We start from the raw sequence: 15,149 nt of genomic DNA, 5'->3' as shown, positions 1-15,149 counted from the left end.
CCCCTTGGAGTTCGGACGGAGACCAAGCGAATATATCTTTATTCTTCTCCAAACACTGGACCAATCGTTCTTTCAAGGACTCTTCCAAGGCTCGGGCTATCCTCACGACTCCGGATGGGGGTTCTAGGATAAGCTCCTCACATACGTCCTCCGAAGTAACCTCTCCTGCTTCTTCGATTAGATGTAGTTGATCGAATCCCCTGGATTCAGGTCGACTTGGATGTTCAATTTTGGCCGACTTTTGCTCAACCCTTACTTCTTCCACGTAACATTTTCGAGAAATCTTCTGATCTCCCCTAACCTCTCCTACAGCTTCTCCGACAGGGAACTTGATCTTCTGGTGTAGAGCCGAGGCAATTGCCATGAAAGCGGCCATGGCTGGTCTCCCCATAATAGCATTATACGATGAGGGGGCATCAACTATCACAAAGTTGATAACCCGGGTCTTTCTTATATCCCCACTTCCCAGAGAGAGAGGGAGATTGACGACCCCAAGGGGGTGTATTGCATGGCCCGTGAATCCAAACAAAGCCGTGGAGATAGGCTCTACCGTGTATTCGCCCAAGTCCATCTGATCCATCGCTTCTTTAAACAGAACATTGACAGAACTTCCGGAGTCCACAAAGATACGAGCAACCTCATAATTGGCGATCATAGCTCGGATAACCAAAGCATCATTATGCGGGTCGGCCACTCCCTTCATGTCCTCGGGTCCAAAAGAAATTATCGGTCCGGAGCGTGTTTGAGTGCTACTAATCTCCATGTTTTCCAATCTCCGGCTGCTAGCTTTCCTGGCCCGGTTGGAGTCTCCGTCTGTAGGCCCACCCGATATCATGTTAATTACCCCGCGAGGGGGTAATTGCTCACGAGGTTCTGCCCTCCGCATATTCGGGTTAGCATTTTGAAAGTTTTCCCTTTGATTTGGAGCCCTCCTCCTTTCAGGATCATTTTCCTCCCGTGTTCTCTTAGGGGGTCGGTATCCACCACCCGTACTTGCTAGAATTGCTTTCATTTCTGGATCTCTCTGGATGATCCGTTCTATTTCTTGATTCAAGTGATGACATTCATCGGTAGTATGACCATAATCCTTGTGAAATTCACAATACCTTTCTGACCTGGGATTACGAGGTCCTCTGTCACTACTCCGAGGTCTTCGAATGAGTTGTCGCTCGTCACACAGCTCCAATGCTCGAGATTTGTTGACTTTCAAAGGTGTGTAAGCAGCGAACTGCCCAAGCAACGCAGGTGGTTCGAAATGCCCGACCCTTGGTACAATGTGGGTGTGTCGAACATCTCGTGTAACCTTGGCTAAGGTCTTTGGTTCACTTCTCCTAGCCATCTGTACTCCTTCCACGTTCATGTATTTCTCGGCTTTGGCCAACAGTTCTTCAAAAGTAGTCGGAGGTTTCTTTACCAATGACTTGAAAAAGTCACCACCTCTTAGCCCTTGTGTAAAGGCGCTTATTAGTATGTCCGGAGTAGCTGAGGGAACATCGATGACCATCTTGTTAAACCTCTTAACGAAATCTCGAAGGCTTTCCTGTTCTTGTTTAACATTGAATAGACTCAGAGCCGTCAATGGATGCTTTTTGCTGCTAGCAAATTGGTGGAGAAAAGCTCTTCCGAAGTCTTGAAAAGTGTTGATGGTCCCCGGCCGAAGCAAATTGAACCACTGCTGTGAGGACCTGACCAAAGTGGTTAAGAAGACCCTACACTTGATCGGGTCTGAGTATTGGTGCAATAAAGCCGCGTTCTCAAATCGGGACAGATGCTCTTCCGGATCTCCCGAGCCGTCGTATTCTCCGACGTTAGGGAATCTGAAATTTTGAGGCAATTCAGCGGCTAATATCTCGGCCGAGAAAGGGATCCCCCGAGCCAGAAGTGGTGGAAGAGGGGGTTCATTCCTCTCTTCTTTAAGGCGTTCCATCTCCTCCCTTAAACTCTGTATCTCTTGCCTTTGGGCTTCATGATCCTGTCCTGGGGGAGGATTGTTGTCTGGTCTCTGTGCCAAGACTTGTTCTACGGTCGTAGTGATCAACCGGACGAGCTCCGCCATGTTGGACGTTGGTTGATTGTCTTCTCCCGATCGACTCCTGGTACTTGCCATCTTATCTCTTTTTTCAATTTCCCACAGACGGCGCCAATTGATGATACCAAATCTTTCCTGGGTTCGGTCTGGTGAGCTTGAACTTTTAGATCAACAATGTTTGGACCGGGGCGGATGGAACATTACCGGCTTATATGAAACTAGTAGGTACGGGAAGGTGCCGAGAACTTTTCCGGCATGATCACTCCGATTTTACGATTGGGTTTTTTGTGTCTCTCGAAAAAGGAATGGGAGAATGCCCTCTGAAATAATTCTCAAGAAAGTCTTATCTCCTCCATCCCCTTCCCCATGAAAATGTACACGATATTAATAGTGGTTGAGGGGACTTCTTACCATATTGAGCCGAAGTCTATTTTAGGTAAATTTCCTTATAAAATTAAACTCTTCTCCAAGCACTGCAAGTTAGGGCCGGATCTCTCGCCACCTCTAATCACATGGCGAAATTCCGGCCTGATCCCTTGTCGCCTCTAATCACACGGCGAGATTCTGGCATATTCAAGGCTCATTTACGCCTTTTATTTTTGACAAAGTTATTAAGATATAGGCAGATTACACGGGCTTGAGACTCGTAATATAAGCATCTATGTTTGACAAGAGCTCGCTCCGGATTAATTGGACGGCCGAGCACCATCCCGGGCTAGGCCGAGCACTAGCTCGACCGAGCACTAGCTCGGCCGAGCACTACCCCGAGCTCGGTGCTCGGCCGAGCACAGGGCTCGGCCGAGACAGCCGAGCACTAGCTCGGCCGAGCACATGGCTCGGCCGAGATAGCTCGGCCGAGCACCAGCTCGGCCGAGCACAGGGCTCGGCCGAGACAGCCGAGCATTAGCTCGGCCGAGCTGCTCAGGGCTCGGCCGAGATAGCCGAGCCCTACCCCGAGCTCCAAGGTTCTCAAGGAGACGAGAGATGATCGGCCGGGTATAGGGCTCGAGCACGGTCAAATATTGAGGGCATCAGATAAATAAATTATATTTTGTATAAGTGGAAATAAACAATAGTATTCTTACTAGGAGATTTTTGTTTGTTAGTCACTCACACACACACACACAGAGAGATATATACTTTGGTTTATTTTGCTTGAAATAGAACAATATTAAAGCGACGCTTTAATAATAAGAATCCATAGCACAATTCAGGTAACAAAACTAAGTTTGTGTTTGTCTAATATATTAAATTTTGTTCTAGAAATCGTTACTTAATGGATTTTACTCATGCTAGAAAAATATTTAAAGAAATTATTTAATTTAGATATTTTAAATAGTTTTTAAAATATATCATTAAAGGTTTTGGTGTTATTAAAAAAATTTGTGACATGATTTCTCAAGTTAATTTTGCAAGATAGAGATCCTATTTAGGTCACAAATGAAAACTATTACTTTTTATGCAAAAAAATATTGCTTATTATTGCAAACAAAGTAATGACTGACTCGTCTAACTGATAAAGATATGTAAGACCATCTCACAACTGATCTACTATTGTTGTTAATGTTGAGCACAATTTGGTTAACCTAATTTCATCTGCAATCTGTGTGCGTCAATCATCACATTTTAATCATTCTGATTTACATAAAACAAGTTTTTTTAAAGCTTGGAACATTAAATTTAAGATCCAGTCTCAAATTTTGAATTCTTGAGGTTGATAAATTGTTTGTTTGTTTTTTAAGTATATCATATTCATGGTAAAAATTGTATCTCCAATTAAATGACATTTACAACTTTATTTTCTAAAACGATTAGAATATTTTGTAACGTATGCAATGAAATGATGACACACCTTACACATTGGGGCAATGAAGACACCACCGGTGAATGGGTCAAACAAACATAAGAGTTAATCTGATTTGACAATAGCAGAATTTTTTTTTTTTTTTTGTTAAGGGTGTGTAATTTTATAGTTAGGTCCTTGAGGTTTTGTATTTGATAAGTTACAAGTTATCAACAAGATATTTTTAATATGTTTTCTTAATATTGAATTCGCATCCAAAACATTTTGTGAGCCGATCAGTAATTTCAGTTTGTTCCTTAACATAAATTAATAAATTAATGAGTTTTTTTCTAAAATGATTTAATGATGTTTTATTATTATATATTTGAACTAAAAATATAAAATCCTCTATCTACTAGACCATGTATCGTAACAAATATTTTTCTCAATGTTTTCTTACTTTAAGCTTTAACATGCAACAATACAAAATTGCACAACTCCTCAGAACTTGAGAAACTAAAACTTTATTCATGAGATTTTAAAAAAATGACACATACTCTTTCACAATATATATACATTAATTAAGCAATCTTCTCAAATGAAATGAGGCGCCTCTTTTTCTTCCAAGGCTTGTCCCAAACTACCACCCGGTAATTGCTTTCGGCATTTGCGGCGGCGGCATCCGTGGCGGAGATGATGAGCCTGTAATTAATACCATTAACTATTTGAGTTTCTCCTTTTACTATCGACACAAAGCTTAACAAGGCATTGACCCGCTTGTTGTGCTCTTTCACCGCAAACTTCCCTACCTCAACCACCTTTGGGTCGGTCAAGTTACTGATCTCCTGCCAACCGGCGAAGGAGGCTTTGATCAAAGAGGAAGCAAGAAGAATTGAAAAGGTAACGACTAGCAACGAGAGAAATTTGGGTGCCATTTTCTTCCCTTGATCAGATCAATTTTATTTGCTTGTGAAATTTATAGTGATTATTGGCGGGTTTTTATAGTGACAATGTCTAAGGAAAAAGCCTGTTTTTATGATGTTGTATTGACACGTTTAAGCAAACATTATTTTAGCCAAATCTTGTTACAAATTTTTTTAAGAAAGATAAAATCTAGTCGGGATTACTTTGAAAGCGTATATTTAAATTTTTCAACATATCCTTCTCATTTTCACAAAACTTTCTTTTAATAAATAAAAATGTATGTTAACTACATGCATATTTCAAAATCATCCGGAGGAAAAAATCTCTCATTTGTTGTTGACTTTGATCATATAAATTTGGGATTACAAATAAGAGTTAGGTACGTGATCTCTTCTAAAATTGTGTTTACTTAAAGTGATTAACTTGAAATATGATTTATTAATCCCAATGTGTTTGCTTCCAAAAATAAAAATGTCTTAAACTCAAATGTTGTTATGATTGAATTTGGACACGATTTTTAGTCCTTAATTTCAATAAAGATAAATAAATTATATTTTGTATAAGTGGAAATAAACAATAGCATTCTTACTAGGAGATTTTTGTTTGTCACTCACACACACACACACACACACAGATATATACTTTGGTTTATTTTGCTTCAAATTGAACAATAATAAAGCGACGCTTTAATAATAAGAATCCATAGCACAATTCAGCTAACAAAACTAAGTTTGTGTTTGTCTAATATATTAATTTTTGTTCTAGAAATCGTTACTTAATGTATTTTACTCATGGTAGAAAAATATTTAATTTAGATATTTTAAATAGTTTTTTAAATATATTGTAATGCCCGGAAATGTAATCCCAGTAATCTGTAATTATTGATTTATAATTTGATATGATTATGAGAGGATTAATCGGGACACGAAATAAAATTATATTTGAAGGGTGCAATTTTTGGACAGAAACATTGGCGCCCGAGCGGTAAGAAATGACCGCTCGAGCGCCAAAGTTCAATAGCAACACGTCTTGGACAGAAGATGTGGCGCCCGGACAGTAGTTTGTGACCGCCCGAGCGCCAAAGTGCATTCGGAGAATTCTTGGACAGAGAGTGCCGCGCTCGAGCGGTATTTTCTTACCGCCCGAGCGCCGACCAAAATGCATGAAAACAAGCCACGTTTCTTTAACCGAGCAAATTGATATATATACGTATATATTTGCTAAATCCCTCAGAATTCATAAAGAAGGAAACCGAGAAAAGGGTCAGGGAAAAGAGTGAAAAATCCTTACGCCTTTTTATTTCAATCCGTCCGTCAGATTTTGAATCCGACTTCAGTACTGTATTCCTATCAACGTAGACTACAACTGGACGTAAGTTTTGCTACGTTTTGACATGTTTTGAAATTAGACTATTGTCAGAATTGAATAGGATTCATATATGATGTTCTTGTCATGCTAGACATCATAGAAGTGAAGTCAGATTGAGAAACGGACCGTTTATGTAATTGTTATGATTTTCGGAGTCGATGTGACTGAGAATTCATATCAGATATGTATTGTTATTGAGATTACGACTAGTATCGATATTGATTATGAGCTCTGGTATTATATCTGTGATGTTGGGATTGACGGGGTTACTGAAATTGTATTGTCATACCGTCGAAACATCAATGAATTGATATTGATCAGACTCAGTATTGATTGTGATTATATCGTGATATTGTCGATATGAATTGGATTGTGTCTTGAATCGATATTAATCAGAACAGGCTTTGAACTGAGCTGTATATTGACGCAGTCTATTCGATATTGTGAATTCAGATTGACATGGACAGACGTGAAATGGAGTCTTCGTCTTCGTCAGACCATGAAGACAAAGGTATAAGTCAATGTGGTATTGGGAGATCGACTTGAGTCGGTTAGACTTGAGTTTCCCTAAATCACATACTTTACTTTATTGCATTGATATTGCATTGATTTGATTGATATACTTGTTTTCTTGAGTTATAGATTACAGGTATTAGAAGAGTAATCTTATGACAGAAGTGCCGTTAGTGGTGGGATCGCCACGGGCACATTGCACGATGTCATAAGATGGTGTATTGGCGGTAGTGCCAAAGTCTGTCATTAGATGATGGATTATCGATGTGGGTAGACTGATAACTTCTTCTATTACTGTTAGTTGATATTATATCGATGTGGATAGATGTATAGCTTATTCTATTACTGTTGATTGATATTATATCGATGTGGATAGATTCATCGTTCCTTCTATTACTGTTAATCGATTTTATATCGATGTGGATAGAATCGGACTTTGCTCTATTACTGGTAATCGATATCATATCAATGTGAATAGAATCAGGGCTTGCTCTGTTACTGGTAATCGATAATATATCAATGTGAATAGAATAAGGGTTTCGTCTATTACTGTTAATCGATACTGTATCGGTGTGGATAGAACTGGAGTCTTTTCTATTACTGTTAATCGATACTATATCGGCGTGGATAGAACTGGAGTCTTTTCTATTACTGTTAGTCGATATATGCAGACCGACGTCTGGAACCGGGATCCCTAGACTAGGATTGAGTCTAGTCTGAATTTTGTAGCTACGAGTATTGTTGGCAGTGGGTTATTGATTATGTTTCAGATTGTTACATATTGTTGATACCTGATTACATGCTTTATATTTGTTATATGATTGCATGTTTCATTGATTTATACTGGGAGTTATTGACGTGAATCTTGATACGAATAAATAGCAAACACGATTAAAAATAAATCGCACCCTCTATTCAATTACGATATTAAGATCCGTGTGTTTTCCCGATCTTTTGATTCAAGTATTGTGTGATATTCACCTCTAAACTAGCAAGAGTTTAGCAACAAATAAACACGAGGATAAACAATCGAAAACTATACGAACCTTCGAAGAACTTTGCCTACGACAATCCGCACAAGCAACGATCGACAAACGCCACAAAGTTAAAAACTTTGATAAGTTTGATTTGATTTGACAAAGCTAAAAGCTTTGAAAAGTTGAGAGAAAATTCTCACAAGTTTGATAAACTCAAAATAATATGTGTATTGTTTGTTAAAAATTCGTCCAACATAGTCTATGTATCAAAAGATATCAAGAAATCTAGTCTCCCAAAATAATAAAACTCTAGAAAAGGAAACAAATCCGCGCAGAAAACATAGGACACGGACCCCGTGTAGACCTCCGTGTCCGGGTCCGTGTACATACTGTAAAACTCTTCAGTCGGAAACAAGGGACACGGACCCCGTGCTCGCCTCCGTGTGCGGGTCCGTGTAGGCACTGTCTTCGCCAATAACAAAGGGCACGGACCCCGTGCCTGGGTCCGTCTTCAGGTCCGTGCAGGCACTGGAAAAGCTCATCTCAGGTTGTAAAGGACACGGACCCCATATGCAGGTCCGTGTGCGGGTCCGTCCAGACTCGGCCTTTTCCTCACATGCTTGAATGATATTCTTTTGGCTTCCAAGCACATTCCCATGCATCACGAGCCCTCCACCACTTTGCTCTTCGCACGTGAATCCATCTTCTTTGCTCACACGCCCGTGCACGGCTACCACGATCGCATCATCCTCCCCTTCTTGAAAAGGATTTGTCCTCAAATCTTTACTACCTACACAGAAACGGAGCAAGTTAGTAACAACAATAATTGTATGTCCGATATGCTTACCTTCAAACTCAAGTTTGTAGGTGCTATCGCCCACGTGCCCCATCCACGCTTTGAACTCCAAAATCCAAGGTTTCTTTCACTATCAAATCACCAACCTCAATATACACCAAACAACAAAGGACACCAAATGATAAAATATGATTAAGTATCACAAATATCAAGTTCCTCCCCTTCTTAGACCTAGTCAGCACCAAAGCAAGTATGGTACAAATGTAAATATATTGCTTACTAGGACTAAGAATTAAGTCATGCATGTCATAAAACCCTAACCTAGTTGCTATCTTCATACATGCACGACCCTCGTCACAACACCATTCGACATACCTCTTCATATGTAACCAATATAGAAAGTCATGCATCTTATCAATAATGAAATCATAACAATATGCATCACTAGCGGGTAACTCATAAAATAAGCATAACATGAACAACTTAATCTCCTTAAAATTATATTCATCTTGGACAAAGAAATTCTTATATTCATTTAACTCACCACATGAATTTAATTCTAATGCACATAGGTCATTGCCATGATAAAGTGTCAATTGGACCATCTTTGAACACTCAAAATCAATAACATTTGAATCTAATTCATGCGATGCATATTCATTCTCACTTCTATGACACTTAGGCAACAAGATTAAATCACATTCACATCTTCTAAACATCACATTTCCAACTTGTCCCCATAGTTCTTGAAAACAAAACAACAATGAATTAAGGTAAGGAAGAAAATCATACCTCATAGGTGTTGTGTTGACAACTAACCTTACCTCATCGCTATGGCTCTTGGATCCATATGGTTCATCCCATTGTATCCTCACACCAACAACACTTGCTAGCCTCCCCATCATGGCATTACCGTAATCCTGCAAAGAAGAAGTAACAATGCTCGGGATTGAACCGGCAATTTCATCACAATATGAGTAAACCACTTTGTACAAAGGTACATGTAATGGTTTATGCACTAATAAACAACTCTCAATCTCACTCTTTTCACTCCTTTGGGCCATCACATTATTTTTCTTTTCTTTCTCTTTGGCCTCTTTTTCTCTCTCTTTTTTCTTTTCTATGGTCATCTCACTCTTTTGTTCACTCTTTCTTTCGACCATATAATTGTCTTTTTCTTTTTCGAAGGCCATCTCACTCTTTTGGACACTCTTTTTTTCGGCCTCATCTCTTTTTTTCTTTTTCAATTGATCTTCAAGTATTTGTTTTGGTGACAAAGGTAGTAATACAATTGGTTCTTTGTTTAGGACAAATGAGTACATATTCTTGAAACCATCATGTGTTACCTTCCTATCAAATTGCCAAGGCCTACCCAATAAGATATGACAAGCATGCATAGGCACCACGTCACACAAAACCTCATCCGCATACTTCCCGATAGAAAAGGACACTAGTACTTGACTATTTACTTTCACTTCCGCACAATCATTCAACCATTGAAGTCTATATGGTTGAGGGTGCTTTAAAGTAGGCAAACTCAACTTCTCCACCATCTCAAAACTAGCTACGTTGGTGCAACTTCCCCCATCTATAATAACGTTGCAAACCTTTTTGTTCACAAAGCACCTAGTATGGAACAAGTTCCCCCTTTGATTGGTCTCCTCCTCCTCGACTTGGCCAATCATGATACGCCTAGTCACCAACAATTCTCCTACAACCGCCTCATATCCCTCATCGGGATCCTCCTATCCAGGCATATCATCATCACTACCCTCGCTTTGGGACTCATACTCACCACAAGCATTCAAAACCATCACTCTCTTATTAGGACATTCACTAGCAATATGACCCAACCCTTGACATCTAAAGCATTTAGTATCCCTAGAATGATTAGAAGGAGTTTCAGATTTACCTTGGACTCCTTGCTTAGGCGCCTCTTGCTTAGTGTCAAATCTTGGCTTGGACTCCACTTTATTCTCCTCACGCTTCACAACATTGGATTGCCAAGAAGATGATGACCCCCCGGCTTGATTGGTGCGGCCAACTCCTCGCCTCTTGAGTTGTTGCTCCACTTTAATGGCCATTTGCACCATCTCGTCTAGATCTAAGTAGTGCCGAAGCTCCACTTGATCTTGAATCTCCCTGTTCAAACCACAAAGAAAACGAGCCATAGTTGCTTCATTATCCTCCTCAGTATTTGCCCTAATCATGAGTACTTCCATCTCCTTATAGTAGTCCTCAACACTCTTCAACCCTTGCCTCAAAGTTTGTAACCTCTTAAACATCTCCCTATAATAGTGGTTAGGCACAAACCTCTTCCTCATTACACTCTTCATCTCATCCCAAGATTCAATGGGTCTCTCATTATACTTTCTTTTAGTGGTCACTAATTGATCCCACCAAATGAGAGCATAGTCTAAAAATTCAACCACCGCCAACCTCACCTTCTTTTTTTCGGAGTAGTGGTGACATGCAAATACGAAATGACCGAGCGGATTAATCGGGACACGAAATAAAATTATATTTGAAGGGTGCAATTTTTGGACAGAAACATTGGCGCCCGAGTGGTAAGAAATGACCGCTCGAGCGCCAAAGTTCAATAGCAACACGTCTTGGACAGAAGATGTGGCGCCCGGGCGGTAGTTTGTGACCGCCCGAGCGCCAAAGTGCATTCGGAGAATTCTTGGACAGAGAGTGCCGCGCTCGAGCGGTATTTTCTTACCGCCCGAGCGCCGACCAAAATGCATGAAAACAAGCCACGTTTCTTTAACCGAGCAAATTGATATATATACGTATATATTTGCTAAATCCCTCAGAATTCATAAAGAAGGAAACCAAGAAAAGGGTCAGGGAAAAGAGTGAAAAATCCTTACGCCTTTTTATTTCAATCCGTCCGTCAGATTTTGAATCCGACTTCAGTACTGTATTCCTATCAACGTAGACTACAACTGGACGTAAGTTTTGCTACGTTTTGACATGTTTTGAAATTAGACTATTGTCAGAATTGAATAGGATTCATATATGATGTTCTTGTCATGCTAGACATCATAGAAGTGAAGTCAGATTGAGAAACGGACCGTTTATGTAATTGTTATGATTTTCGGAGTCGATGTGACTGAGAATTCATATCAGATATGTATTGTTATTGAGATTACGACTAGTATCGATATTGATTATGAGCTCTGGTATTATATCTGTGATGTTGGGATTGACGGGGTTACTGAAATTGTATTGTCATACCGTCGAAACATCAATGAATTGATATTGATCAGACTCAGTATTGATTGTGATTATATCGTGATATTGTCGATATGAATTGGATTGTGTCTTGAATCGATATTAATCAGAACAGGCTTTGAACTGAGCTGTATATTGACGCAGTCTATTCGATATTGTGAATTCAGATTGACATGGACAGACGTGAAATGGAGTCTTCGTCTTCGTCAGACCATGAAGACAAAGGTATAAGTCAATGTGGTATTGGGAGATCGACTTGAGTCGGTTAGACTTGAGTTTCCCTAAATCACATACTTTACTTTATTGCATTGATATTGCATTGATTTGATTGATATACTTGTTTTCTTGAGTTATAGATTACAGGTATTAGAAGAGTAATCTTATGACAGAAGTGCCGTTAGTGGTGGGATCGCCACGGGCACATTGCACGATGTCATAAGATGGTGTATTGGCGGTAGTGCCAAAGTCTGTCATTAGATGATGGATTATCGATGTGGGTAGACTGATAACTTCTTCTATTACTGTTAGTTGATATTATATCGATGTGGATAGATGTATAGCTTATTCTATTACTGTTGATTGATATTATATCGATGTGGATAGATTCATCGTTCCTTCTATTACTGTTAATCGATTTTATATCGATGTGGATAGAATCGGACTTTGCTCTATTACTGGTAATCGATATCATATCAATGTGAATAGAATCAGGGCTTGCTCTGTTACTGGTAATCGATAATATATCAATGTGAATAGAATAAGGGTTTCGTCTATTACTGTTAATCGATACTGTATCGGTGTGGATAGAACTGGAGTCTTTTCTATTACTGTTAATCGATACTATATCGGCGTGGATAGAACTGGAGTCTTTTCTATTACTGTTAGTCGATATATGCAGACCGACGTCTGGAACCGGGATCCCTAGACTAGGATTGAGTCTAGTCTGAATTTTGTAGCTACGAGTATTGTTGGCAGTGGGTTATTGATTATGTTTCAGATTGTTACATATTGTTGATACCTGATTACATGCTTTATATTTGTTATATGATTGCATGTTTCATTGATTTATACTGGGAGTTATTCTCACCGGTTTATCCGGTTGTTGTCTTGTCTGTATGTGTACTTGACAATAGGTGGGACAGGTTCAGGGTCAAGGAGATGAGGAGAGATCGAGTTAGAGTGGAGACTTCGGACTTTGATCTGAGATAGGGTTTGAGCACTTGACATTAGTTGTTAAACTCTAGTTTGAATAAATGTTTTGTAATACAGGATTTGTATTTTATATACTGAGATGTATATATGTTTTATTTCACTACGTTCCGCAATTTAAAAAGAAAAATTTTTAGACCCTGTTTTATAATTGATTAATTAGTCCCAATGGTGATTAAAAACTTGATTAGCGTCCGGGTCCCCACATATATCATTAAAGGTTTTGGTGTTATTAAAAAAATTTATGACATGATTTCACAAGTTAATTTTGCAAGATAGAGATCCTATTTAGGTCACAAATGAAAAATATTACTTTTTATGCAAAAAAGTATTGCTTATTATTGCAAACATAGTAAAGGCTGACTCGTCTAACTGATAAAAATCTATAAGACCATCTCACAACAAATCTACTATTGTTGTTCATGGTGTTCACAATTTGGTTAACCTAATTTCATCTGCAATCTGAGTGCGTCAATCATCACATTTTAATCATTCTGATTTACATAAAACATGTTTTTTTAAAGCTCAGAACCTTGAATTTAAGATCTTGTCTCAAATTTTGAATGCTTAAGGTTGATAAATTGTTTGTTTGTTTTTAAGCATGTCATATTAATGGTAAAAATTGTATCCCCAATTAAATGACATTTACAAATTTCAGTTCGTTACTTAAAGGATTATACTCATGGTAGAAAGATATTTAGAGAAATTTTTTAATTTGGATATGCTAAATAGTTGTTTAAATATATCCTTAAAGGGTTTGTTGTTATTTAAAAACTTTTGTGCACGGTTGCAAGAGTTAATTTTTCAAAACAGATATCATATTAAGGTTAATGAAAAATATTAATTTTAATGCAAAATATATTGCTTAATATTGTAAATATAGGAATAGTTGACTTGTCCAACTGAGAAAGATCTGTAAGATAATCTCACAAGAGACCTACTATTGTTGTTAAGGGTGTTCACCATTTGGCTAACCTCATTTCATCCTTAATCTGTGTGTGTCAATCATCATATTTTAATCATTGTGATTTGCATAAAACAAGTTTTTTAAAAATATTACTTTTCATGCCAAAATTATTGCTTATTGTTGTAACAAAGAAATAGTTGACTCATCTAACTGATAAAGATCTGTAAACTCATCTCACAAGAGCCAACTATTGTTGTTAAAGGTATTCAAAATTTGGTTAACCTAATTTCATCCGCAATCTGTGTGCGTCAATCATCACATTTTAATCATTCTGATTTGCATAAAACATGTTTTTTTAAAGCTCGGAACCTTGAATTAAGTTCTCTTCTCAAATTTTGGATTCTTGAGGTTGATAAATTTTTGTTTGTTTTTTAAGTATTTCATATTCATGGAAAAAATTGTATCTCCAATTAAATGACATTTATAACTTTATTTTCTAAAACCATTGGAATAGATATTTTTTGTGTATGCAATGAAATGATGACACACCTTACACATTGGGGCAATGAGAACGTCACCAGTGCTTGGGTCAAATAAACATAAGAGTTTATCAAAGTTTATTTTATTTTTTTTTGAACTAAGGGTGTGTAATTTTACAGTTAGGTCCTTGAGATTTTGGTACTTGATAAGTTACAAGTTATCAGAAAAATATTTTTAACTATGTTTTCTTAATATTGAATTCACATCCAAATCATTTTGTGAGTCGATCAATGATTTCAGTTCGTTCCTTAACAAAAATAAATAAAATATTGAGTTTTTCTAAAATGATTTAATGATGTTTTATTGTTATATATTTGAACTAAAAATATAAAATTATCTATCTATTAGGCCATGTATTGTAACAAATATTTTTCTTAATGTTTTCTTACTTTAATCTTGAACATGCAACAATACAAAATTGCACAACACCTCAGAACTTGAGTAACTAAAACTTTATTCATGAGATTTTAATAAAATAAAACATACTCTTTCACAATATATATATACATTAATTAAGCAATCTTCTCAAATGAAATGAGGCGCCTCTCTTTCTTCCAAGGCTTGTCCCAAACAACCACCCGGTAATTGCTTTCGGCATTTGCGGCGACGGCATCCGTGACGGAGATGATGAGCCTGTAATTAATACCATTAACTATTTGAGTTTCTCCTTTTACTATCGACACAAAGCTTAACAAGGCATTGACCCGCTTGTTGTGCTCTTTCACCGCAAACTTCCCTATCTCAACCACCTTTGGGTCAGTCAAGTTACTGATCGCCTGCCAACCGGCGAAGGAGGCTTTGATCGAAGAGGAAGCAAGAAGAATTGAAAAGGTAACGACTAGCAATGAGAGAAATTTGGGTGCCAT

At 38.1% G+C, this 15,149-nt stretch overlaps 2 protein-coding genes across 2 annotated transcripts; both read right to left on the bottom strand.

Moving 5' to 3' along the window:
• Nucleotides 1-4,393: 4,393 nt before the first annotated feature.
• On the bottom strand, nucleotides 4,394-4,747 carry LOC140839040 (cysteine proteinase inhibitor 5-like). Its single transcript, XM_073205670.1, has one exon. The coding sequence runs from the start codon at nucleotides 4,745-4,747 to the stop codon at nucleotides 4,394-4,396; it is 354 nt and encodes a 117-aa protein (XP_073061771.1).
• Nucleotides 4,748-14,795: 10,048 nt separating this feature from the next.
• On the bottom strand, nucleotides 14,796-15,149 carry LOC140839039 (cysteine proteinase inhibitor 5-like). The gene has a single exon (XM_073205669.1). The coding sequence runs from the start codon at nucleotides 15,147-15,149 to the stop codon at nucleotides 14,796-14,798; it is 354 nt and encodes a 117-aa protein (XP_073061770.1).

This window comes from Primulina eburnea, chromosome 8 (assembly GCF_022965805.1).
Source record: "Primulina eburnea isolate SZY01 chromosome 8, ASM2296580v1, whole genome shotgun sequence".
NCBI classification, from domain to species: Eukaryota; Viridiplantae; Streptophyta; class Magnoliopsida; order Lamiales; family Gesneriaceae; genus Primulina; species Primulina eburnea.
This window is presented reverse-complemented; position numbering and strand designations above follow the sequence as displayed.

What these genes read in the sequence shown, in the direction of transcription:
- LOC140839040 (XM_073205670.1), bottom strand. Translation starts at nt 4,747, where the DNA reads ATGGCACCCAAATTTCTCTCGTTGCTAGTCGTTACCTTTTCAATTCTT.
- LOC140839039 (XM_073205669.1), bottom strand. Translation starts at nt 15,149, where the DNA reads ATGGCACCCAAATTTCTCTCATTGCTAGTCGTTACCTTTTCAATTCTT.